At 52.0% G+C, this 26,301-nt stretch overlaps 2 protein-coding genes across 3 annotated transcripts in view; one reads left to right on the forward strand and one right to left on the reverse strand.

Annotated features, from left to right (window-relative positions):
• Positions 1-5,171, forward strand: part of AR (androgen receptor) — a 45,802-nt gene extending 40,631 nt beyond the window's left edge. For both annotated transcript variants that reach the window (XM_042824795.1, XM_042824796.1), the window contains exon 8: positions 100-5,171. In XM_042824795.1, coding sequence (XP_042680729.1) covers positions 100-255 — 156 coding nt within the window. In that variant the 3' untranslated portion in view covers positions 256-5,171. The remainder of the gene's footprint in view (positions 1-99) is intronic.
• A 2,362-nt stretch (positions 5,172-7,533) lies between these two features.
• The window catches only part of OPHN1 (oligophrenin 1), a gene marked incomplete at its 5' end in the record, with an annotated part of 46,350 nt that continues 27,582 nt past the window's right edge, over positions 7,534-26,301 (reverse strand). Inside the window, 17 exon segments of the mRNA XM_042825361.1 lie at positions 7,534-8,299; positions 8,664-8,714; positions 9,422-9,472; positions 10,719-10,884; positions 11,944-12,219; positions 12,513-12,627; positions 12,629-12,661; positions 15,320-15,479; positions 17,415-17,520; positions 19,185-19,243; positions 19,549-19,633; positions 21,343-21,417; positions 21,557-21,619; positions 22,749-22,782; positions 23,999-24,077; positions 24,200-24,291; positions 25,466-25,566. Coding sequence (XP_042681295.1) covers positions 8,672-8,714; positions 9,422-9,472; positions 10,719-10,884; positions 11,944-12,219; positions 12,513-12,627; positions 12,629-12,661; positions 15,320-15,479; positions 17,415-17,520; positions 19,185-19,243; positions 19,549-19,633; positions 21,343-21,417; positions 21,557-21,619; positions 22,749-22,782; positions 23,999-24,077; positions 24,200-24,291; positions 25,466-25,566 — 1,538 coding nt within the window.

Raw genomic sequence — 26,301 nt, forward strand, 5'->3', positions numbered from 1 at the left:
GCAGCCCTGGCACAGCCCTGCTGTGCTGCTCCTGCTGTCCTTTCCACAGAAATCATCCAATGGGGAATTTTTTCCTAACAAACTTTCTTTCTTTCCTAGATTGCCAAGGATCTGCATCAATTTACATTTGATCTTTTAATTAAGGCCCATATGGTGAGTGTGGACTACCCGGAAATGATGGCAGAGATAATCTCTGTGCAGGTTCCCAAGATCCTGTCTGGAAAAGTGAAACCCATTTACTTCCATGCGGAGTGATCTTCCAGAGGGACTCCCAGTTGCATCGCCTCCATCTCAGCCACCTCTGCCTATTGTTTCTGCACTACTGTACTGCAGTGCCTTGGGGAATCCTGTCCAAAGAGATGATGTGCCGCCAGGCAGGCAGTAGCAAACTCCTCCCTGCTGGGGTTCTTTTAATTTCTCTTTTTCCTGTGGTATCTCTGACTGAACTCCTGCCAGGGTCTGGCTGCTCTGTGGCAGGGACACCCTGTCAGCAGCACCTGGGGGTGGTCACTTGTTCATTTCCTGCAGTGACTTTTAGTGCCCTGGGGCTGTGGGAGAGTGGGAGACGTGCCCCCACTTCTTGTATTTCTGTAAACCAAATCAAGGTGAGGCACAGGCTGACTCTCGAGGCGTGGGTGTGGGTACCTTTACCGGCCTCCTCTGGGACTTCTTATGTGTGTTATGGTGCTGGGAAGCAGATGCGTTGAATACCGCAGTAGCGCAACTGAGGGGAAGAGATGAATTGCAACCCAATGAATGAGAAACCCCTCAGAGCTGGAAGGCACCCGGCAGTCACTGTCAGGGCTGCTCGGCTCCACGCGTGGCTGCTGGAGGGTGGATGGGCTCTGGAAGGCTCCATTGTCGACGGCGGCTGCTTTCCCCCTGGGGCACCGCTCCCGAGCTGAGCTGGATGTGAGCTGGATGCCGCCCGTTCTGCAGTGCGCTCCCAGCGCTCCCATCTCCCTTCCGATCTGCTCAGACATGGCTGTGCCACCTCCACAAGTGCCTGACGCCTCTCGGACCTCAGACCCTCAGCAGCCGAACCCCTGCCTGCACCTCTCCCTGCTCTGCTCACACTGGATGCCCAAGCAGCCAGCATCTCAGCTCCATCACCTGTCTGCCATCTGCGTGAGCTGCTCTCCATGGCAGCAGGTGGGAACTCCAAAAGCGAAGCAGCCAAGCCTGGCCCTGTAGGATGGGTGACTCTGGGCTTTAGCCCTGTCCCTGGGAGATGGCTGCAGTAATGACCTGTGGCAGTGGTGGCATCCTCCTGTGCTCACACAGAGCTTTCTGGGGATGGAGTGATGAAACAGTGAATGTGGGCACATTGTTTAGAGTGGGGCACATTAAAGGTTGATTCTGATGGCTCCCAGTGGTCTGGGATGTTGGGCAGCCCCCAGCCTGCACTGGGTCTGTCTGGCAGGCTGCACCCGTGGCACAGGCACTGCTTTGCTCCCGCTGCTGCAGAACTCTCCATGTGATAGGGAGTGGGGCAGGGGAAGACGTGCTGCGCTCTGTGCCCCCTCAAGCAGCTGTGTGCAGATGTCTTCAAAAGCAAAGGCAGTGGGTTCAGGCCATTGGTTGCCATGAGCACAGCCTCCGGGTTGCTGTGTGGATTCTCCTTCTTCTGGGACCTGTTCAGAGCTGAGCATTACCTCCAGCTCTGTAGGCAAAGCCCATGGGTGCAGCTGGGTTCTTTGCAAGCAGGAACAAGCATTTAATGCTACAGATATTCTTCAGTTGTTCTATAGGGTTTCCATTGAGGGAAGAATTGGAGAAAAACAACACAGGACTATTGAACCAATGCTCTTTCTGTACAGCCATTTGTATTGAGATCTCCTCTCCTGGGCTTTTAGTGGCTCTGTTTGTGCTCTTCCTCCTGAGGTCCTCCCATGTAGGTGGGCACAATCTGCAAGTCCCGATGTGCTCAGCAGCCCTCTATTGCTGCACCTTCGGTGTCGGTGTGATCTGTTCATACATGCAGATGAATCAGTGGAAAGCCCTGCTGGTGTTCTCTTCTGTTCTTGAATGTTTTCTGGCTGTTAGCAGAGGAGAATGATGAATTCTCCTTGGTAGATGCCTTGATCTCTGTTGTCAACAGGAGGATGTTTACGATTGGTCTAAAAGCCTCTTTGGAGAGTTTTACATTTTGCATATGCTCGTGTCAGTAAGGTTTCACTACTTAACTGCATCCTGCTGGGTATTTTTCTACTGGGAGAGGGGGAAGAAACGAAATTTGATAAGGACTTGCATACACCCACTTGCTGCTGCAAAGGGAGCGGGGCTGTGCAGCAGGCTGTGCCCCCAGCTGTGTGCTGCTCTGTGCTCCTTGCTGCTCTGTGCTATGGACGCTCTGCCAGTGTGAGCCCCAGTGCCTATGTGGGGCCCAGGCTGTGCCCTGCAGCTCTTCTGTTTCAAAGTAAATTTCTGCAGTGTTTTTTCCCCTGTTTTCTTGCAATGATGATGATGGAGGGGTTGCTGGAGGATGGGGAGCCAGGTCAGCAGCACCCGAGTGTGTGTTTGCCAGGGGGACAGTAACAGTGTCTCTTGGTTTATTTCCATTGGCTGCTGCAGGAACTGGAAAAAAAAAAAAAAATCAAACAATACCAAAGTCCAGATCCTGCTGTATATCTTTGTACTTTGTGTTTTCTTCTGCATTTTCTTGTCTATTTTTGCTTTAATAAAGCGAAGAGAATCTCACCACCGTCCTCATCCTGTTGCAGTCGACCTGGGGGTCCCAGCTGAGCTCCCATCCCCGTGCAGGGCCAGCTCAGACCCTGGGCTCCCTGGCAAGGCACAGTGCAGCTGAGGAACAGCAGCTCTGCTTTTACATTGGAAGGAGCCTTCTGCTCAGCTTTGGGAGCTTTGGGAAGGAGCCTTAGCTCCGCTTTGGAGCTAAGCCCAGGCAGTGAGCATCCTGCCCCGTGCATAGGTAGGCAAACAGCAGCGGGTCAGTCCTGGGGAGCTGAGCTCTGTTAGAACACAGAATGGCTTTGCACCCTGCAGTCAGGGCAGTGCCGTTTGCCACAGTCACGCAGCTGCCACTGTGGGGATCTCTCCTGAGACGTTTTGATAACAAACTACATGTTAAACGTACGTGTACGTATGCATAGGCATGCCCCCATTTATACTGCTGAAGGTACCTGTTCTATTCCTGCTGATGAGCTTTCTTTCTGACTGCACACTGAGTGCCCTTGGGTGTTCATGCGGTGGTGAGGCAGCGTGTGCCAATAGTAACAGAAGTTTTGGTTTATTTTTTGGGGCTCTGCACTGCCCAGGTTTCTGAGGCCCATCCTTGCATGGCTGGGATGCAGCACTCTGGGGGTCCCAGTGTCAGCATGCAGCTCTCCTTCCACTGCTCTGGCCACCAGGGACGGGGTGGCACCCGAGGGGCAGCAGAGCACCCTTTATCTCTGCTCTCTTCAGCTGCACAAAGCATCCATGCACTTCAGGACAGAATCTTGGGACTGTGCCTATTTTCTCACCACTTCAAAGCAGAAATACGTTCCTACAACGTAATGACTGCTGGAATGGCTCTGATTCCTGCTGCCTGGTGGGAGCAGCCACAGCCGAGGTGCTGATGCCATCTGTCCCTGGGTGCTGGGAATGGTGATACGGGGCAACCTGACCTCAGCACAAAGCTGCAGAAATGCTGCCCCAGTGCCACATCTGCAGGAGGTGTGGGCCTCCAGAACAACAGCTCGGGCTGTGAGCTGCCCACAGCCGTGTTCTGGCATCGTGGTCACTGCTTTGAGGAAGCCAGGAGAGACTTCTGTTCATTCCTATTGAAAATAGCTGGAAAACCTGCATTTACAATTTGAAAAGTACATATCTGCACCAAACATAAAACCACAGTAAGCTTAGAATAAGCTGCTCTCTGCACCGGGTGTTTTGTGCTCTGTGGCAGTTCAGTGCTGGTTTATTTGTTAACTTGTCTCTGTAATGAAAAGAGTTCTCTATATTGATACACTTTATTTCCTTTGCAACAAGCCAAAAAGCCCATTGCTGGTGCCTTTCTCTCGGGGAGGACTCCCAGCCCACAGCTGTGCTCACAGCAGTAACTGAGCGTAATGTCTTTGCAATTGCTTGCTTCACCACTGCTGAGTAAAGTCCTGGAGGAAGCTCCGTGGGATTACCAAAAGAAAAGGAGTGGGGACCCACAGACTCGGCCCAGTTCTACTGCTGGTTCACTGCTGGGTGCTGAGGGCAGTGCTGAGCTTGGGGCTCCTGCAGCACCTCCATCCCATCGCAGCCTGCTGTGCCTGTGCTGCAGTGCCAACCTCTGCCCGCTGCCGTGCCCGCGGCTCCATCACAGCACGTCTTGTTCTGCAAGGGGTGCAACTCCACTACACTGCTGTTGCCTTTTCCGTCACTTTGCCCAAATTAATGGCCCTTGAGGCCGAACTCGACTTCTAGAAAAAGACATCAGTTGGACTATTGTCACTGTTTTCACTTTCTTCATTGTTCTTCTTGATTGGAACTTCGATCTGCCCCAAACACACGGAACGCAGAGGACAGAGACCCGTGACACTGCCACGGGGGCAGGGCAGCAGTGACACCTCACTGCCGTGCCATGCAGTGCAGGATGTGACCCCAATACAGACATCACTGTGCTGGGCTGAGTGACACCGTCTGTGTCGTAACCAACCAGAGGAGCCCACCTGGGCTCAGGACAAAGACAGAACCCATTACACTGCACTGGGGGCAATGAGACACCCCAACCCACGCCCGGACCCCCGTGAGCCCTCAGCCCGTGCTGTGCCCCACACAGCCCTCCCTGCTCCACACTCAGCTCTTGTGTAACTTCAGATCTGTTGTTGTTCAAAGTGCAATGAAGGCAGAATTTTGTTTGTGGGAGCTGCTGTACGCTGCATTCGGCTTTCATTTCAGTTGTGCGCATAAGAAATGCTGCTTGGTGTGACAAATAATAGGGGTTGAAGATGCCAAGAATAATTGGGTAATTTCAAAATGGATGAGGCTGTGTGTTGGTAATTCACAGAGGCTATTTTTCGCAGTCAGATTTTTGCTATTGATTATCTGAGCTGTTATTTCTTTTACCCATCGGCTGACTGGTCTCTTCAGATACGCCTCTTTGGGTCTCTTAAAACTAAATTTCATCTGATCAATGTATTTCTCAAAGCAAGGCACTAATAAAGCCCCGTGTCCTCCTCCTTTGGTGTTGCTTTCAGTATCTTTATGAACAATTCTAACTCCAATTGTAACTCCATTCCACTGTAACTTCGTGGTGAAAGGGACCCATGCTCCCCATGTCCCACACAGCACCGCACTGCGCTGACCGTGACATCCAACCCCAGCACTGACAAAAAGGAAACCGCCCTTACCCTGAGCTGCTGCTCCCAGAGCCCTCCAGGCTCTGCTCTGCCCACACCTGGAGCCCTGCTGCTGCTGCTCAGCCTCCAGGTGTGCCAGGTCAGGAAATCTGCAGCCCACTGCTCATTAATGGCCATGGCAGCTGCGCAGGGGCCCTCTGGTAATGCAGCAGGAGTGAGCAGCCTGCTGGGCTTGTAGCAGTCCTGCATGGAAAGGTGTTTGCGGGCAGGGGAAGCTGAACAGTACTCAGTGGCCTGGGGTTAAAGGTAAGAAAAGTAAGAAAACATATAAAAGTGTGCAGCAACGCCCGTGCCTCTCCGAGGAGCTGCACTGAGGGCTGCTCACCCCCCACAGCCCCGCAGCACAGCAGAGGCTGCAGCTTCAGAACGCTCCCACTGGGCCCCTCGGTGTGCCAACGCCGTTCAGAAATGCTTTTGTGCTGGCTGGAAAGAAAACCCAACAAAGAAGGAGAAAAAAAGCAACCCCACAGGGCTGCGGCCGGAAGCAATTTGGGCTGAGGCGAGCCGGCCCACGGCCCCGCCGTCCCACCGACCACAGCACAGGCTGACACGGGGTCACGGCGTCAGCGCTGCGGGGCCGTCTGGTCACCGCGCCCCGTGCCTGCGGGCGGCCGCGACGCTCAGCGCAGCCACAGCGGGACAGCGCGCATGAAGCGCAGCCCCGGGGGAGCCGCACGCGGTGACGCGGCCGCGCCATCGGCGGGAGCTGCAGGGGCGCGGGGCCGCGCGGCCATCGGGGCAGCGAACGGCGCGGCGCTGGGTGCGCGGCTCCTCGTGCAGCGCCGCAGCCCCGCCTCGCAGCACGGAGGGCCGGCGCTTCGTGCGGCGCTCGGGCGTCGTTTGCGACAGGAAGAAACAACGCGTGGACTTCGTTGAACCTCATGGAAACTTTATAAACGTGGAAGTACTCTACGCCGCTATGTGGCCAAATGGCTGCAGGGCTGACGGCCCGGGGTCGCACGGCACAGGGTAGGGGCTGTGCCTCCCAGCCCAGCAGAGACGCCAGGGCTCCGCCGTGCTGATGAGGAAGAAGCCACAGCACAGACGTGTGACAAACACATTTACAAGGACACTGGAACCTGTTCTTACTGTGCTGCTGCCTCCCCGCTTACAACTCTGAGGATGAAAACAAGACTCGGCTTTGTTTTTTCAGACTCCACCGCTGTCCCACAGACATCTGTGCCATCTGCACAGCACTGGGTTTGTTCACGAGCACAGGGACAGGAGAACCGACAGCTGCCGTCTCGCACAGGGCCGGTCCCCGTGGTGCCGCTCAGCACTCAGTGCAGAACAGAAGCTGCACACTGAGCCAACCTGCCCACAGCCCACTGCCCCAGAAGTGCCCAGATCAGAAGGCACTGCTGGAAGTGGGGAGGAGGTGCTGGGCTGACACTGCTGGGTGACACCACAGCTGTGACAGAGCTGCCTGTTCCCGGGGAGCACTCCCACACTGGGCACTCGATGCTGAGCTCTGGGGGACGTGCAGCCAGAAACACAAGGCACTCCAGTTTGATGCTGTTCACCCCTTGTCTGCTCATGAGAGGGTGCAGCAGAGGGCTCAGCTTAGCATGGAGAAGCCCTGAGATGCTGCTGCACGCAATGTAGTCAAAGTGGTGACACTACGCCTTTTTCTAAAGCCACTGCTACGTGCCACTGCTCAGGGTACGAGCACAGGAGCGAGCAGCTGGGGCAGCGCTGAAGCCCACGGGGGTGGAAGCACCATCAGCACAGCACTCATCACATTCGGTAAGGCAGCAGGCAGAGGCACACAGAAGGAAAGCACCTGCACACCGCAGAGCACTGCTGCAGCCTCTGCCTGTCCAGCCGTGTCAGACCTGGGGGGATGGAGGGCTGGGGAACAAACGGGAATGTTTGGTGCCTGTTCTGGGAACGCTCCCAGCACCCAAGGAAAGTCACTGAAAAGAAAGAAGCTGCCTTTAGACTGGTGACAGAAAGCAGGGAAGAGTTCATTGCCTATCTACAGGGAAATGCTACAGCTCAGCACTGAGCCCTGACGCTGTCTGGAGCCACAGACCTCTATGCAGCACTGGGACAGGTCCTGGCATGGAGAAATATGCTCCCCTTCCAGACCAGAGGCATCAATACAATACTGCTGCTGAGGGAAAGAGACCGGAGATCTCTTGGATCGTAAATTAATGTAACAAGCAAACAAGAAACTGTGTTCCTCTTAGAAAAACTTCAGGCATTGACCCATATTTCTGGAGTTTCAGTTCTCCCCACCTGTGCTGGCCCAGCAGAATAACCACGGGCACTGAGACTTCTGCTGGGTCTGTGGGGAGCAGTTGCAGATTTGCAGATGGGAGCAGGAGGAGCAGGGCTGCGTCCCCCCGCTCCCCTCCAGTTTGCTGCTGCCCTGCCAGCCCCAGTGCAAGCAGTGCCACCAGCAATGCACATGGAAAAGCACACCAGTGCTTCGTAAGTGAGGAGAACGCAGAGTATGGGACGAGTCTCTCGTGGCAAGGACGCAGCTTCCAGTCATTCTTCCCCAGCACCCAAGCACTGGTAATCACCATATTGAACTTTGCGACATCTGTCCAAGGTCACCCTTCACTGAGGTTAAGTCCCAAAACGCGTGGAGGTGCACAGAGCTCTCTGCTCTGCTGTCCTTTTCACAGCCTGGCTGTGCTGCTGTTGGTGCTCACCCAGCACTGCTGCCACCTGCAGAGGCGCCTGGCGAGCATTTCTCACTTGGGCAGAAAGCGATGGCGAAAGGACTGGGAACAGTTCAAGACAAACGTAGTAACGGCCTTCTTGCCATTTTTATCTCCTTCTAATTCCTTGAGCCACTTCTGACAGCACAAAATTATCGTCCAGTATGATAGCTGCTCTCCAGGTCATTTGAACTGGAAAAGTCTTAGCTGTGACACATCTATTTCACAAGCACAGAACATCTCCTTGGTCTAGCTGGGCTGAGATGGTTGCACTGTCTGAAAGAAGAAAACAAGTGTGGCAACATGCAGCAGTGTATGTTCATCAGTGATGGCAAACCCAGCACCAGCATAAACCCAAATCTTGTGCAGCTGTTTCCACAGTGCTCGTGTTTTCCCTGACTGCTGCAGCAAGGAGCTCTGGAACAGCAGAGCAGGATGGTCTGCTGAGCAATGCCCACCGATGGACAGCAGGCACCGCCCCGAGCCCCAATCCTGCCCTTGTCAAAGGTCTCCAGCAGAAAGGACATTTCTCCCACTCTCTTCTCTGAGATCCCATTCCCTCCCCTGGGCTCCCACCACCCCATCTGCTGAGCTCAGAACCACCACGTGGCTTTGGCTGATCACTGTTACCAACACGTACCTTTTGTCTCAGCTTTCATCACCTGGGATCCTGCCTTGTGGTGATGAAGAACTAAGTGCAGTGGAGTCAAAGAAAACAGAAGAAAAAAGATTGAATGCACATAAGTAGAGTGATGGGCAGAAGTCAGGTCAACGATTTATCTTTAAAGTGAAGAAACCATTGTTTGACACTGGAGAAAATCAACTCTTATCAGCTTTTCAAAGCCTGCAAATCTATCTGCAGTCTTGGCAGAGCTCAGCGACTGTTAAGAGCAGGAAACTGAGGATTATTTGAGCAGATATTTTCTAAACGAAATCTGCTGCCACAAACCACAGTGCCAGCGACCCAAAGCCCCCCCAGCCCAGTGAGGGCCCCCGTGTGCAGGCTGTGCCATCACAGCCCATCTGGCCACGTGGAGCTACACCCTGCACAGACATTTTGTGTGGGTCCCACTGCTGTCTGCTGCTGCCATTTCCCAGCCCTTCCCATCTCTCCCATGATCTCCCCCTCTGCCCTCCACAGAGGCTGAGACATAAGAACAATATGGACAGACAAGCTGGCTTAATTCCATGCACGGCTGCGTGTTTACCACTTAGTGGATTTAGGATTAATTTTTCATGCAGCCCCTGCCCGGAGCAGACTTGCACTCAGGGCTGTTTGTTTAGGTTGGTGTTTCAGCTCAGCAGCTCCTGCTGGGTGTGCTGTGCCCCCCAGGGATGGCTCTGTGCCCCATGCAGGGTCACTGCTGCAGCACAGCAGCCCTGTGGCTGCAGGCTCACCTGCCGGTTCTTCGTGATGCCGTCTCAAAGAACTTGGTCCTGGAGGCCACTCTGCAAACAGAACAAGAGAGGAGGTCACTCCAGTTATCTGATGTATATCATTCACTAATCAGATAGCATTTGTGCCATGGAAAAGAGCAGCAGCATCAGCAGACATGGAAGACAACACTTCTAGTGATGCCGGCTGCACTCCTCGTGCTCTAAGCTCCACTCTGTGCTTCCTGCATGCTGCTCTGACCAGGCAACCTTCATCAATTTAATCACACAGCTTATTTAACTGCTCTTGCTCAAAAGCCTATGTGCTGGTGTAAACGTGCACTTGTCACTTTTTATGGCCTCTCCACTTATGATGTGCTTCATATTAAGCTTCCAACTGCCCTCATAAAAGGAAAAATTATAACATAAGTGATTCAGGAGAAGAAAGGCAAAGCCCATTCCTGCCCTGCAAGCATGGAGCTGAAACTGACAGCACCTTTCTGGATTAAGGAGTGAAGATGAGGATGTCACACAGCCACACAGGGGGCTCTCAGCAGAACGCAGGGGCTGCCGAGCAGCAGACTTTCAGGATGACAAACATTTTTGCCATCTCCTATTGCCACAGGCACTGGGCAGGTGGCTACCTCAAATCCTAGAGCTTAAGTCTGGCGGCAGAGCATCAGGTGAGCGTGCAGGGAGAACAGACTGAGAATCCATGGGATGATGGGGGAAGGAGAAGCACGTCCCAGTGAGGGACAGCAGGGTTTCTGTCTCTTTAAAAACATGAAGAAATCTGATAATGAAGCTGAACTGCATCCAATTCCTTAATGGAGATCCAAGCAGGATCTCTCTTTTCTTGGGAAACATCTCATTTGAGAGACTCTTTGAGAGCAGGAAGGGAGGGAGCTCCAGCTGCACTGAGAAGTAACTGAGAAGATGATGGAAAGTCAGCCCCGGCGCTACATTGGATAGGGCTCAGAGCTTTTTGTTCCTGCAGTGTTTTTGCTTTTGCTATGGCCACGCTCCACCCCAGCTGTGCCCTAAGGGCAGAGCCTGACCCAGCTCTCACACAGCTCTTCCCAAATGACTCAGACCCCTGCCCATGGAAAGGGGAATGGGACCTGCACGAGCTCCAGCCCCGCTATGCCAACAGTGCTGGAAACCAGCATGCTGCTTCTCCTTCTGCCCTTCCAGCACTCCTGGCAGATGGCAGCAGCTCACGCTGCCGGTCACCGCAGCCCCCCCTGCCCTCCCCCCAGCCCTGGGGCCAAAGGCTGAGCTGTGGCCCCTCGCCGTGCTGCCCTCCCGGCCCCTGGCTTACACTGAAGAAGGCATTTCCTCTGCTGTCCCTGCTATCAGATCCGGCCTCTGCTCCAGCTTCTGTGGGATGGGAGCCCTGCTCGGTGGGTCTGGAGGTCTCACAGGAGGACGTGTTATCACGGGCTTATCGCCATGGGGCCGTGGCTTGGGGACACCATCGTACTCTCCTGCAAGGCAGAAGACCACAGACAGTGCGTGTGAAGCTTTGGCAGAGGACGTGTTTGTGAAGATGCATTACTGGGCTGCAAGAGCACGCTGCTGGCTGTGTTAAGCCCTTCAACTACCAGGACCCCTAGGACTTTCTCAGCAGGACAACTCCTTAGCCACATCTCTTCCATGCCTGCATTTGTAAATTCTGATCCTGAATTTCCTCTTTGCTAAACTATAACTGGAGCGTCTCCACAGAAGGCCTATTCTCTCATCCATCCTGCTGGCTTCTCCAGTTCTTCAGAATTACCCCCAAGCTGTCCGCACTGAAGCGTGATGCAGTGTTCCAGCACCAATTTTAAAGCAGCAGTATAGCTGCAATATAACTTCATTGCTAATTCAGTGTTCTCCCATTTATACGTCTCAGGATCAGCAGCCCATTTTGTTGTGCTGTCTCCGGATCATGCTGTCAGCACGCAATGCGTGATAATGTGAAAACATCAAATCTGTAAGCACTAAATGGAGTTGGTATACAAGCCAATTTTAAAAGCCATTTTACTCTTCCAGAGGCAGATTTCCACCTACCATTTAATTCAACAAATTTAAATTAAGCCAGCAGTGTTAGTCAGATGAACTTTATGTTTGTGCTACCCAGTCAGGCCTTTTATTCTTTCTCTTTATGCAGCCCCATGCTTTCATTCTCTAAATACAGGGCTGTGAAGCTGCTGGGGATGACAACATCTAAAAAGCACTGGAGAGCGCACAAGTAAGCCTGGCAATGGCAGAACTAGCAGTATTTCTTATTTACGACCATCATCTTAAGGATCTCACCCAGCTCAGCTCCCCACGCACGCAGTTACAGCACCGTGTGCCACACGGTGAGCTGTGTGCTGGCACTGCAGGGGACAACGCAGCCACACAGACACACCAGCCCCTTCCTTCAGGGCACAGACAGCACCAACCCAAATTTGGCCCTAAACTTGTTACTTATACCTATCGTGCACACAGGTAATGCTTATTAAGCCATACAGAAGCCGTGCTCTGTCACACCGTGGCTGTGACACAGCTGTGCCGCTCACCATCTCTGCCGCAGCCGCCCGGCCGGGGCGCAGGCCTCCTGGCGTGGAGCGTGGAGGTCCGCAGGGCAGGGCTGCTCACCACACCATTGGCAGCCTTGCCAGGCAGCTTCGCACCCCCGTCCTGCAGCCTGGCCACCAGCTTGCCCACCTCCAGCTCGGCAGGCGGCCGTCCCGGTTCCTCCCCCCCAGGCCGGGGTGCGGGCATGCGGCTGCGCAGCAGGGGTCTGGGGGCCTCCGTGGTGATGCTGCCGTTGGGGGTCTGGCTGAGCTGGTCTGCTGTGGAGCCGAGGGACAGACAGACGGGTTAGAGACAGACAGACCGGTTAGGGTCGAGTGTGGACATGCAGCCAGGCAGCAACTGAGGGCTGTTCTGCCAGTGACAGTTTGAGCTGCGAGGCACTGCAACCTCTGATAGCAGCTCTTACTTTCCTTTCTCACCCAACACCAGAACGCACTGTCTGCCATGCTGACAGCCTTGTCAATGCAATTCTGGTACTGTTTACACTGCTCCTGGAAAGGAGTTAAAAGAAACAGGAGTGAGGGAGAGTGAGGAGAGCAGCGGAACTGACCTCCACTTCCTTCCACAGAAGCCCCAAAGAAGACAGGTCGTTCCCGCAGAGGGCGTTTGGAAATGGTGATGGGTTTGTGCCTCCGGGCAGCCACCCTGGGGGGAGGCACTGGGGGGGGCAGCGCTGTCTTCTGGGGGGCCCGAGTAGATCTGTAAGGACAGACACATCTTCAGATGGTGCTCAACAGACCAGGCAGCATTCCCAGGGCTGGAGAGAGGTGCTGTGGCAGCCCCACGCTTCGGGGTCGGGCGCTACAGCCCTGCATACGGCTGCTGCCTTCCTGCAACAGGCAGCCTGCTACACAGCACGGCAGTGCTGAGCTAATTAACAAAACGAGATCACAATACAGAGAAAATGTGCGGCAGCAAATCATCTCAGCGCAGATTAAGTCAGCTTTCCATCTGATATGTTCTGAAAAGAGTCAGGTTTTCCACACTAACCAGGCGATACAATCTGCAGCAAGCACCCAAACAAGCTGCTGCATTGTTTGAGATTTAACAGCAAAACACTTCGGCTCTTGGTTTACAATGAAGTGTGTGGCACCCTCAAATTACCTCAGATGAAATACTGGCACAAAAACAATGCTGGTTAGCAGTTCTATCTCCTTTTCTCACTGCTCATATGACACCTATTTGGTTGGGGTTAATTTAGAGGCTTTTATTTATGTCAGACCCCTTATTAATAGCTGGGAAAAAAAAGAATAAAGCCTTTGGGCAGTCTTTGATGATATGAAACAACACATTAAAGCCCCACATCAACTGCTTTTGCTTTTTTCCCATGGGTATTCACTGAATTCACATTGGGCTTCCAGGAGCGGATCAGTGTGGCAGAGTGGCAGGAGCTGCTGGGAGACCATGGCATGGCCCAGGATGGCCCAGGATGGCCCAGGATGGCCCAGGATGGCACGGCCGGACCATCCTGTGGGGTTGGCAGGAAGCACCTCAGCCCTGAGGATGAGCTCAGCCCCAGCACAGTCCGGAGCAGGGCCACCTCCCCTTCGGCAAATCCTCTGGTACGGAGGAACCCACAGATATCTGTCCCTCAGACAAATTCCAAAAGGACGTCCTGATTTGATTAAGGATGTCATCTTTGTAACTTAAAGCACGTTTCTCCTTCTGCCAGGCACACAGAAATGCTGGAGAAAATCACGAGCCCCTGAGCTCTCAAACCTTCTCCCTCCCAAGGTCTGGGCAGTGGGGATGGCACCGCCTGCTGCTCCCTGGTGCCTACAGAAGTACCACAGACCTCTGCTTTCATGAGATGCTTTTCAACAGCTTGAAGCCACTCTCAAGCCCCACCACACTGCTCTTTTTAAGATGCGAGTGCGGCTTCTCCTTTGATTCTGCCTTTCAAACAAAAATCCAAGTTAAACAACTGGAAGGTACAAAGATATTGACAGATCCTCGCGTTTAGAACATTTGTACAGCGAAGAGGCATTTCCACAGGGATCGACTGATTTAATTTAGCTGTCGCACTGATATATAAACTGAAGAAAGAGTAATTATCCCCAAAGACTTCGTGAGTAGTTACTTTGTCCTTAGCCTTCATATTGCACTGCCTAAGTAATATTTCTCTTCCTCCAGGCTCATTTGAAGTGTTTGCATATGTGTGAGCTGAAGACACTTTCAGCTCCAACAATGAACTTACACACTCCATCTAATAACTGCTACTAATTTCACCTTATTGCCGAAGAAATTAAAAGCAAGCAGAGAGATGTCTGGCTTAATTAAAGGTTGAATTCCATTTCTTGGAGGCAGCAGTGCGAACCGCGTGTTGACTCAGCCTGAGCAGAGGTGGCACCAGAGTGACAACAGAGGCTGAGCTGGGAGTGAGCACCGAGCATCGCAGCAATGAAGCCCTGCCACGAGAACTTGAAAGCATTCGTAGGAACCCGCGAAGAAAGCAGATCTTCATGAGCTTTGTGTGAGGATACTCTTAAGTCCCTCTGAGCTCTTTCATCCCACCTTTCTGATTTCAACCCTTGGCATCACAACTCACGCCATCCTTTTGGCCCCTGTTTGGTCTCTGACTCCACGTTCACTTTTGCACAGCCCTGCTCCTTCAGCTCTGGCCTCCTCATCCGCTCCCCCAGCAGGACATTCCCCTCCTCCCATCCCCTGCCATCACTCGCAGATGCCATCAAACTTCTCCTTCCTTCAGGACATAGGGGATCCTTCCCACACTATAATTTAATGTGCTATGAAGGACCAAATTCATGCTTAGGAACCTGAAGCACAGCGCTGCGGGCACGAGCTGGGCGCTGAACCTGCCTCTAACAGCTCAGCCCCAGCAGCAGATCCCTCCCCAACCCCACACCTGTGTCTGCACAGCCCTATGCACAAGGGATCATTTTTATCCATCTTTCCATACTTGGTTGCTTTGTTATTTTTCCTGTTGTAATGGCAGGCAGTGCCATGTCTTGCATCATGCCTGTCCCTAGCGGTTATGCTGTACTCTATCTCCTGGCTTCAGAACAAGAAAGCATCATGTCCTGTCACCTCCAGGTAGAGAGGACACTTTCAATACAGACGCTTTCAATACAGCACTTTCAACACAGATGCTTATCTTATTTAAAAAGAAAAGCAGAAAACCCAGTTAGACTCAGAGTTTTCCTACAGGCAGAACTATAGGCAATAGTGAGGAATGTCTGCTATGCTGCTTGTTTCCCTGTGAAGCATTTCAGAACAGCGTATTGTAAAGGAAAAATGCCACCCCTTAAGGAGACCACAAAAGAAAGAGCCAAACTCCAAGTCGTTGCCACAGCAACAGCTGGCATGGAGGTGAGGAGTGGTGGCACAGCCCCATACCTTCCCAAAGTGCTCGATGAGAATCTCAACCACAATGTTCTGGAATTTGATGTTCATCATTGCTGCCACGGTGTCCTCCTGTGCCCGCATGAGGGTCGGTCCGAATATCACCCCCATGTTGGATGGTGACATCAGGTTCTCTCGGCTGTGCTCACACACGCTGCGGAGAGGTGAGAGAGAAGGAATCGTCTGTCATTTCTTTAATGTTTCCAAAAGGATCTTATTCTAAGAAATTAAGAAGATGCAACAAGAATCAGCTGTTCATTTCTCCTCATTTTGTTTCATCAGAATTTGTTTCCCACCCCGGCAGAGACCCGAGGTCTCTGTGCTGTGCTGCGATGTGCACCATCTTCAGCCAGGACCACTGTGGGAGAGCAACGTGCTGACAGCAGCTCTGCTCCATCCCTTCTGACGTCCGGTTCCTAATTCTGCACACAAAAGCCACCTGTGCAACACACACACAAAAGGAATCATTTCACTTGGAATATCATTTATCCCTGCCTGGGAACTGTTGATCACAGCCTGAAGCTCTGATTGACCACCTGAGGCGAGCACTGAGTCAGCCCTGGAGCACAGGTGAAGGCAATTCTCCTGTGCTGCCGGAAGGGATGGAGCCTGGCTGCGCCTCTCCCAGAGCCATTTAAGGGCTGACTGCCAGGGGGAAGGATCCCTGCTGGAGATCCCTCCTTGGGAGATTACTGTGAGCCAACGACACTGGTGACAATCTTACTAAGCCTGACCACTGTACACCCATTGATGGTACAATCCCAAACTGACTGCTGGCTTTTATTTTTCTCTCTCTCTGAATACAGGGAGGCCACTGGAGAGTTTCATAAACTTCCACAGCATCTTCCTTTCTGAAAGAGGCCCAGTTTCAAAGAACAGAGCTCTCTCTATTCAGCCTGGGAGGAGCACACGAGCCTGCAGAGTGCACCAGTCACTGACTGAAGCATTAACCACTGGATGGACACTCTGTGTTTTCAAAAGCAGCCAGCCTGAGCTCTGAATGCCAAAGGAGAGAGGCTCTGATGCTGAGATTTAATGAATTCCTTATACTGTAGCTTTCCTTAGAGAGGCTTCTGTGAGCGCAAAGGAGGTAAGGAACGGAATTTAAGCGTAAGCACTTTGAAGAATAAATGTCACCACCACCACCATTCCAGTGTTAGCTTTATCAGACTGCAAGGCAGGTGCTCTCATTGTGCCACATACACAGAGAGGCTTCAAAAACACACAAACAAGCATGAAGGGCTGGAAGCAGGCTGCAGCAGGACCCCATCACCTGCACTCCTCACCCGACAGAGGGCACAGCACCAAGAGCTCAGCATTGGGTGGGAGGATGTGGAAATCCCAGGGCCGTTTATTTTTGCAGCAGTCCAGCCTTGGAAAAGGCTTCTCCAAGGACCCAAAGTGAACCTTTTCACTCGGCAGCCATTGCTTCTGTAAGTCCTGCTCCTTCCTGACCCACGCACAAGTTGCTGCACAGCCCTCCCCCATGGGGTGGAGAAGGCAGAATTTCTGTACCAAGCCTTCCCATTCGGTGTGATGACAAAACAGGAAGATTCCCTTCTTCTCAGCACGGTGCCATCACCATCAAGGAAGTGATGCTTTCAGTTACTCGTTGGCAGAAGCAAGCAGAAGCTGCCCAGCACCACCAAGCACCCACTGCCAGCTCACCTGTATGCTGAAGCCTTCGTGCTGCTCTAAGGGCTCAGGCCATTGAGCTGCAGATAAAACCAAAGCGCTGTTCACATGCAGATCAGAGGCACAGGTCTTATGCTGTTCTGAACCCCAGACCTCATGTTCTTGTTTACTGGACTGAGAGGCGACATGTTTACAGCTCTGCTCTCTCAGATGGTGCTTCCATGTTAGAATTGCTCCTTGCTTGTCAGGAAGGGAATGGAAGCAGCAAGCAGAAAGAGGAGCATCACTTAGTGCAGAGGGTAGCAGGGCTCATCACACCACTCGTGCAGTCAGAACGTAAATTCCCGGGGGGACAGTGGTGGATGCAGTTTTACAAACCTGCCACAAGAAAAGGCTTGCTCTGCTGATTCCACTATTCCTCTTAGTTTGGCTTTAGAGAAAAACATCTGCTTACTTGACTAGGTGTCGTATGAGGAGCTCTAACATCTCTCTGTTCTTGTCAGGTAGTTTATAGACCAGGGCATGAATGGCTCCCAGCCTGTAGTCCAGGTTCTCAGATTCTGGAGAGAAGTAACACAGAGAAAAGTTTGTGCCTTTCAAAGTAAATACAATCAAAGAAAAGTAAAGCCAAACAAAATCCGTGGGAGCCGTTCCATCTGCAACACAGGGCTGGTTGGCCAAAGCCAGTGATGGGAAGCAGAAAGAAAATGAGATTACATAGCAACAGGGTAATGATTGTGAGAAACAAAGCGAAATGGAAAGAGGGAGAAATGAAGCTTGAAAGGGAGCGCAGGGCCAGCTCTTCTCTGAGCACAGGGATGGGCTGGGCATGGCCAGGTCCTGCCCTTCACACTGCACCAGGGGAACCCCACGGCCCATTTGCTGGGCATCTCCTTGGCCCAGAAAGCTGCAACACAACAACATGAGAAAATGAACTGCGGAAAAAATGGAGTCCTTGACCCAAAGAGGTCACTTTCAGACACATAAATAATCAAGAAACAATCAAATACTCCATGTGAAAAGAATAGTGTGGGATCTCGGTGGCTGGGAAGCTTAATGGTGCAAGTTCTGACGGAGGAAAGGAAGGGATTTTGCACATACTCAGCCACCATTGGTTTAATCAACGCTGAAACTGATAAATCTTGGGCTCGAGCACAGCCAGTGGGTGGTGCAAAATTTTCCTTTACAAGAAACAAGAAGTGTTAGTAATTTTCCAGGGGTCCAAAGTGAGGAGAGGCGGGGATGTCTGCTGGCCTCCTACTGACTCCAAGGAGACACAGGGCTGCGAAGGACGCCTCCATACAAAATGTTTCTGAGCGTGCCACGAAATGCCAGCACTTTCATGCTGAGAGGATGACTAACTCCCTGCATCCCCCTGCGACCCACCTCAGTGTGCTGGCTCTCAGCAGCCCGAGATGCAGCCAGCTCAGAATATGATGGATTATTTGAAAGAGTCGTAATCACAGGACAGCTGAGGACTGGCTGGGTTAGCACAGGCTACGTCCTGTTGGCTTACCTATGCTACTTGACTAACCTCTGTTACTGTTGGCTGCGACTCAGTCCTGAGAAGTGCAGAATGAAAACACACTTCTTGTACCAGTAGATGCTTTGGATTCAACATCCCGGGCCAAATCTCATGAACTAAAAGGATCACCTAACTCTGCTTGGCAACATCACATCGCATTCCCTCACTGCTTTTAAAATAAATATCTTGATTCTTTTGAGAAACAACTCTAGAGCACTTGTGATCATCTGCTTTCAGGTTAGTTGGCACGTCCTGGCCCTCCAGACCCCCTGGAAGGATGAAGCCCTGTCACAGAGAAGTGTACTGCAATAGCATGGAAAAGAAGGGAAGAAATACTTCCATCATCTTCCTCTCAAAATTAAGGACCCAGAAGAGAGGGCTGGTGGCAAGAGGCAGATCCCCAGGTGCAGCCTGGCAGAGCTCTCTCAAGCCATTTGAAATGCACACTGGCTCTGAGCACGGTCACACCAGGCAGGCACACTGCAGCGCTCTGACCCCACGAAATCGATGTCACGGTGTGTTTGCCTCGGGCCCCTCTGCAGACACTCGTGTGGCTCCTCCTGGGAGCAGACGGAGCCCCAGTGCCCACCCAGGGGTGCTGGAGCCATGGATGCCTCCAGAGCCCTCTGTGCCCTGCAGGGATCAGCACAGGGAGCTGCCTCTGTTGCTGTGAGGCATCAGGCTGGGGCCTGTACTTACTAGCAGCCAGAACCAACTCCTTGTGCAGCTTGTACGTCATGACGGGCTCCGACAGGTTCCTGCAACAACCAGACAGAAAACTGAGCTCTGGGAGGGCAGTGTGGCCTCATGACTGATCTCCAAGGTCGGGAGCAAATCTGCTCACCCACCAGCCTGCTGGTTCCCGGTGGCACCTCCCCAGACGCGCTGCAGGATGTGGCATTGCCACAACAGGCATATTTCTCATAAAGAGAAAAGGAAAAAGGATGCATTCCCTTTTCCAATGCCTCTGCTGCTTCTTTCCCCTTTCCTTTGGCCGGATGCTCACACCTGGCAGTTCTCTTTGCACCCAGACTGCCCAGAGCAGTGGGATGTGCAGCATTACCTGAGGTAAAACTTTAGTGAGCTGGTAATGGTCTTAATGTCCCAGTCACTGCTTTGGAGGTCCACATCCCCTGGGCATTTTGGATCTGGAGGAAGAACAAAATGGCTATAAAATAAGATCCACTTTGAGGCTGTTATAAAAAACAAATTCAGAGAGGGCACCACTCGAGATGAACTAAGCTAGAGCAGCAGGTGGCCATTCCCAAAGGTGGAAAAGGAGAACAACAGTGCTAGTGGCAGAGAGGCTGTTACTCTGGATGAAAACATCAGTGCTGACCAGGGGCAAAGGAAGAAGCAGCAGGTAATATTTGGTGGAGAACAGTTAGCAAGGACACATTCCCTGCAGTTTGTTTTCTTCTAGTCAAGGCTGGCAGAAACAGTGCATTCCCACAGACCCAAGATCAGTCTTTGTGTACCCAAATAACCCAAGTGTCTGCTCCAGTCCCTCACCCCAAGGACTCCCCAGCAACTGCTCTGGGAGCATTTCGCCTCACTGCATGGGGAGGAGGGGGCAGGAGGAGAAGGCAAAGCCAAGCACACACCCCTCATGTTCCATCCAGCTGCATGACCAACCCATTGCTTTGTGGTAGGGCAAGCTGAAGGGCATGGGTGGAGGGGGCAGCTGGCCTACGGAAACAGACTGCATGACTTAAATAAAAAGAAATAGGACTAGAGACAGAAAATCTGCCTCCTCACTCAAAATCAGGAAGAATTTGCTCTGCAGCAGCTATTTCTGCTCAGTGTTGTTGGGTTTTGGATGGTGAGTTGAACACAGCAGGGTGGCAAGTGGTCAACCCGAGTGGTGAATATTAAACAAAATGAAAAGCCACACACAGCTGGGGGTCAGAAGGGAAAAACACAGCGCTGCTTGCAAGGAGGGTGAGAATCCAGGAGCAATAAAACCTGAGGCTAAGTAATTAGTCATCAGGCAAGTGTAACTGAATAGCTGGCTCCATGGGAACTGAGAACAGCTTCGTGTCAGCACAAAGAAGTTATAATAAACAACAACAATAGTAAATGCAAAAACAGCCTTTGAATGCTACATTAATATCAGATGTCCGCACACGGAGCTGACAGAGGCTGGCATGTGCCCGAGGCACACAGATAGAACACAAACACACTTCCTGCTCTGTGCTGCAGCCCTGCCAGCAGTGGTGCACGGGGCACAGGGAGGACAGCAGCCACAGCTCCGGGCAGACCCCAGGAGTGCCCAGCTTGGAGAAGTGCTGCTGAGCCCCAGGCACCACTGATCCCAGGTGTGACAAGCACCCAGCAATTAATGTGCCTGAATGAAACGCAAGATTTAGGGTGCAGAAAGTTTGCTACAGAAGTACGTATGCTGACTGGTCCGTGAAAATAACCACCTTCCTGCAGCCCCTCAGGAGGGCATGGCAGGTCCCTGCGCTGCCCAGGCAGTGCATCCCAGCAGTGCTGGTGAGGTGGGTGGGCACCCAGCGCAGCAGCACCAGGGCTGTCCCTGCCACATGGGGGGCAGTGATTTGGAGAAGAGCCTTCACACTGCCCATCTGCTGGGGCTGCTGCAAGAGGAAGGGGGGAAGGCACACCCCCACTGCTGCCATCACCTCCTGCTGCTTCCAGCACCCACAGTCAACGCAGTGTGAAGGGAGAGAGCGGGAGTGGGCTGCAGAGACGGCTCCGAAAAGCAGGAGAGGTGCTGGAGGAGCCAGTAGCTGCTTTCCATTGACTCATCTCGTTGTAAAAGCCCATTCTCCTTGGCCTGACCAAACAATACCAAAACACCACAATCTAACCACATGGAATAATCAATTCTTACCAAAAAAGGCATTCAGCAATTTCTGCACCTGAATATTGCTGCCAACAGTTCGGTAGACGCCCTCTGTAGAAATTCCTGAGAACAACAAGAGCGGGGTTAGCCACAACCTGTCCAAAAGCACCATCTGCTGGAGCCTGCACCCAGATACCCAGCTGTGTGCTGCACGGACAGCCTGCACCCAACCTGCACTCAGATGCCACCATGGGCTCCTTACCTTTTGTCTCCACAGCATTGATGCACTTCCGCACAAACTTGAAGCCAACCTCATTCAGCTCCACTGTTAAAACAAAGCAAGAGGTCTCAGCTGCCAGAACCTCATGTGTGGTCCCTACAGAAGCCCTGTGCACCCCACAGCCCCAGCACACAGCTGGCTGTGCTTCTATGGAACAAATTTTGCTGAGGAATTATTCAGTGTTTGTTGGATTTCTTTTGAGCTCCAGCACCCCCCTGCCCCCTCCCTGCCTCTGAGAAGCCTGGTTCACAGTTCTGCCTTGTGTGGATCTGTGGCTTGGAATGAGTTGAGTAATCATTTTCCAAATATCTGCCATTACAACTCTTCTACGTGATAAGATCATGCCAATTCCACTTCTCTACTTGATTAGATCAAAAAGCCAAAAGTGAAAACTACAAAAAGCAGCTTCACGTGCTGCCTGAGTAAAGCAGAACACAGGTTTGGCTCCAGCTGATCAGTGCCTGTCTTAAGGCACTGTGAAAGAGGCAGTTATCAATTATAGATGCACTGTAACTTCTTACTCGTATGATTCAGCTGACTGGGAAGACAGCTTTCTAGAGTACGAAATTCTAGCTGAAAAATCTGCATTCAAACTTCCATGGTTCAAAATCAGTCCCACTTTACCTGGGTTTCAAACTTAATTTTGGCTGAAAATGTTGACTTTGAGGTAATGTTTGGTTTAGGGCTTATGCCTCTGATAACACTAACTCTAAGATAATTCAAGTAAGCCAATCAAGTGCTGATAACAGCAGGCCCTAAGCCCCAAGAGCCCGCCTGCACTCAGCCCATGAAGCACTGTGCACCAATGGGGGACACTGTGGTGACAGCAGCACGGGCAGCCAAGGAGCTGCATCCCACCCTGGGTCCTGCCACAGCCTCCCTCATGGAAGGTGTCCTCAGTGCCCTCACCAATCTCTCCTGCTGCTGCTCTGGGGCCTATAGGTACACATGGAGCTCTGCACCCTCTGCACGCTGCTGTCAGTACCTTGACTGAGGAGGCTCGCCATTACCTGCCTGTGGTATCAGGCACCATCAGGAAAAGAAAGAAATGACACATTCTGGGAATTACACTGCCCACTTCAGAAACCAAAGATGAGATGTATGCAGGGAAAGGCACTGCCTGGTCTCAGGACAGCTTCAATATATCAGAGGAATAAAAATGGAAATAACTCACTCTCTTCCTGCTTCGTGATGGGACTGTGATAGATCTGAAAAAGGGAATGGGGTGGAGAAAGAAACAAACATAATGCAACACCATTTGGTGCATCATTTCAACAGAAAATGCAGCCCCCCCTAATTCATCGCCAAGAGCAAGACTGTGTCCAAGGGAAGTCAGCTCACAATTAAGCGAGATGCCATTGCCTATGGAATAAATGAGCTTGCTGACTTCCTACAGTTCACTGGAGCACCTCTTTCAATTTCAAATCTTCCAAACACGGAATGAGAACTCCCACTTGTCCTGCAGGTGTCCTGTGCAGATGGACAGTCTGGCACACAGAGGTCTTCTGCTTGTTTGTGCTTTATAATAAGATTACTTCAGATGTCAAGACATTCCTTCTTCACCACGTACAAAAACGCCTTTTGTACTTATTTTAGGAAGAACAAACAGTAGATTATATTCTTGATAGAAAATAAAAACTCCTTTGTACACAAGTGAGTGCGTAAAATGAGTGAGCATCAGACACCTGCTCAGCGAATGGCTGCCCTCTGAGCACACCCACCCTCCCTCTCATTCCAGGCTGCTTTCTGCCCAAAGCATCAGGCACACAGCAATGCTGGGGGTGCCCACATCCCACCTCCTGCTCCCACGTCCCACAGCCCCAGCAGCCAGCACTCAGCCCCAGCAGCAGGGCAGCGTGCAGCCTCTGCCAGCCTGTCCTAGGGAAAGGCTCGCAAAAACCAGGGGGAAACCACAGGCAATGTGTTTCCCCACAGTGCAAATCACACCACAGGAAGTTCAGTAAAATGCAGGAATTCATGCTTTGCTCACATTAAAGGAAGGAAATAACAGCAGCCAGGAACGCTGCTGAAGCTCTGCAGGGCGGCTGCTCCCAGCCTTTGCAAACACTGCTGAAAGCAGGTATGAATAAAAACGCTGTCATGCAGATTTGGGAGTGAGTTCAACAGAATGCTGCTTGTTTCAGACGCTGTGATGTCACAGTTTTTAGGAAGTCTGACAATTGCAGTTAAATAGAAAACGTACCAAAGCTTACAAGGGGGGAAGCCAGCATTCCCTCTGCAAGCTGTGCTGAGATCAGACAGCGCAAAATCCAATTCCAAGTGTGTGACGGAACTGATGGCTTGAGTTACAGGTGAGCAACTGAAGAGAGATCTGTGAAACTGAGCCTGCCAATTTTTACTGATCTTCCTCCCACCAGCAGAGGACACTGCACGACAGCACATCCACGAACTTGGAACACTCACCGGCTCCTTTCCATCCATGGCTTCCATCCACAGCCTTCGGTTAGCTTCAGAGAGTGCCTGCAGAGTGATGGTCCCAGACCTGTGCAGTTACCCAGAGGCAGAAAGAAAACATGGAGCAACGATCAGTTTTTAACAAACAGCATTTCTCCAATATTATAGGGCTGATCTTCCTGGAGACCACTTAAATTCGAAGCATCTCACCTTTCATTAGTTTCAATGTCAAAACAAAACCTTTTGTCTATTGAGTCAGTCTTTCTCCTTACACAGGATTTCAGTGTCAGGTCCAAGGTACCCTGGAAAAGAAAGTTGAAGCCAAGCTCAGGAAAGAGAACCATTGGAGAGGATGGAACGTTCTTCAGCACCCTTAGTCCTCAGCCCAGCTGATGCTGCACAGTGAGGCCCTGGGCACAGCCATGTGCTGGCAGCACTTTGTGGTGGATGTGAACCTCAAAATGAAGGAAGCACTGCCACCCCCATCAGTGCCAGTGCCCACAGCCTCTGACCCACATGGATGAGCAGAGTCAGGAGAGCCCCACAGAATGGGCAGCCCGCTCCAGACTGTGTCTGCTCTGTGCACGGCCACGTCCATCTGGTGGCTGTGCTGAGTGCGGCCCCTCACTTGGTTTTGTTTGGTTTTAAAGAGCACTCTTTGTTGTTGGGGCACTTGAAGATGCAGTCAGCTGTGACCTGGAGGTGCAAACTGCTAGACTGCAAGAAGCTGGAAGGGAGGAATCCAAGTTAAACCCCGACCTGCAGCAAGAGGCCTCAGCAAATATGCTTACAGCACACATGACAATAGATGCCTCCAGTGCATAGTTTGGACTTTCCTTTGCCCTCTGCCAAGGGCTTCCAAAACCCACAATTTCACTTGATTGCTGCACTGCACTGAAGGCTGCCAAAGAACACAGCCCATGAGCTCGCACTCTGCAGAGAGCACACATGACTCGAGGCTCCCAGGGGATGCTGCTCCATGGCAGAGGCAGTGCTCAGAGCCACGGCCCCATCCAAGCGCCCTGCCCCTTCCCTTGCACTGCAGGAGCTGTGGGGAACTCCCAGACACATCCCTTGCTGGTGAAAAATGAAGTACGGCGTGAAAGAATTGGGTTCTTCAGCTGCTGCTGTACTCTACTGCTCAGAGCAGCAACTTCGGCCCTCTCCTCCTCTCCTAACCGTATCCTTACAAGTAAATAGAAATCAAAATTGCAAATCAGTGACAGTGCAAATATGCAAAGGGAAAGAAAGAGTGCTTTTAGAAGTGCTCAGCTAGCGACTGCAGGCAGCTGTGTGCACGCCAGGCTGCAGGCTCACAGCCCGTCTGCATGGGACATACAGAAGTCGTACAGACACACACAGCTTCCAGCCCCGTCTGGAGGGCTCTGCTCTAGCTGTGCTATCTCTGCTTACAGAAGGAGATGGAACAGACTGACTGAAAGTAAAAGCTAGGCACTGGGCCATGAAAGCACTCACCTGCTTAGCACCAGGCTTCTGGTCCATGGGGGTCATTCTTAAGGTTTTCGCCTCTTTTTCGTACTGGCAATAATACTTCACCCAGGAGATGCCCAGTGCCCCTGTGGGAACACAGAAGCAGCAGTCCTTCAGTACAGGTTAAGGACAGAAATATCTATATATAAGTACGTCTGTGTATATAATGAAAAAGTTAACTGCTCACAGAATAAGTTATCTGTTGACTCAAGAGGCCATGCAGGCTTCTGTCCCTTGAGTGTTCATGCTTGCACAACCAATGAGTATTGGTAAGAGATGAATTTGGTTGAATTCAGTACAGAATCACAACTCTTGCTGCCAGCAGCTAACCTTCATCACCACACAGCACTTCAGCTCTGCTCACGTGCACTCAGAGCCCTGTCTGAGCCACTACATATATGTGCAGTGCAGAAGGTGGCACCTTTCTGATGCCCAGACTGACTTTTGGGGACAACCAGGGTCAGCCTCCCAGTGCCTTTTTGATGCCTGGACCAGGAATAGAAAACGGCTGCAGAAAATGTGGGGACCAAAGGCCCGTGGCTCTGTGAAACCTGCACCAGCAGAGCTGACTGTCTGCAAGGGCATGCACTTCACCTGAGCTGAGCTACACAGGACAGTAAACAGCAACAATTCAGCATCCAGCATGTCACGCTGAAGGGACCTGAACAGAAGCAAGCAGTGCAGTACAAAAAACTATAGCAGCAGCCCTGCAATCAGCCCAGAGCTGCACACTGAGGTGGGCTATAAATGAAATCCTTATCAGAGAGGGGAAGCTGCACAGGACAGCATGTTCATTCTGACGAACTGCAGACAAGGAGCAA

The sequence above is a fragment of the Centrocercus urophasianus genome, unplaced genomic scaffold (genome assembly GCF_019232065.1).
Source record: "Centrocercus urophasianus isolate 14NV4802_14NV808 unplaced genomic scaffold, USGS_Curo_1.0 seq_24, whole genome shotgun sequence".
NCBI classification, from domain to species: Eukaryota; Metazoa; Chordata; class Aves; order Galliformes; family Phasianidae; genus Centrocercus; species Centrocercus urophasianus.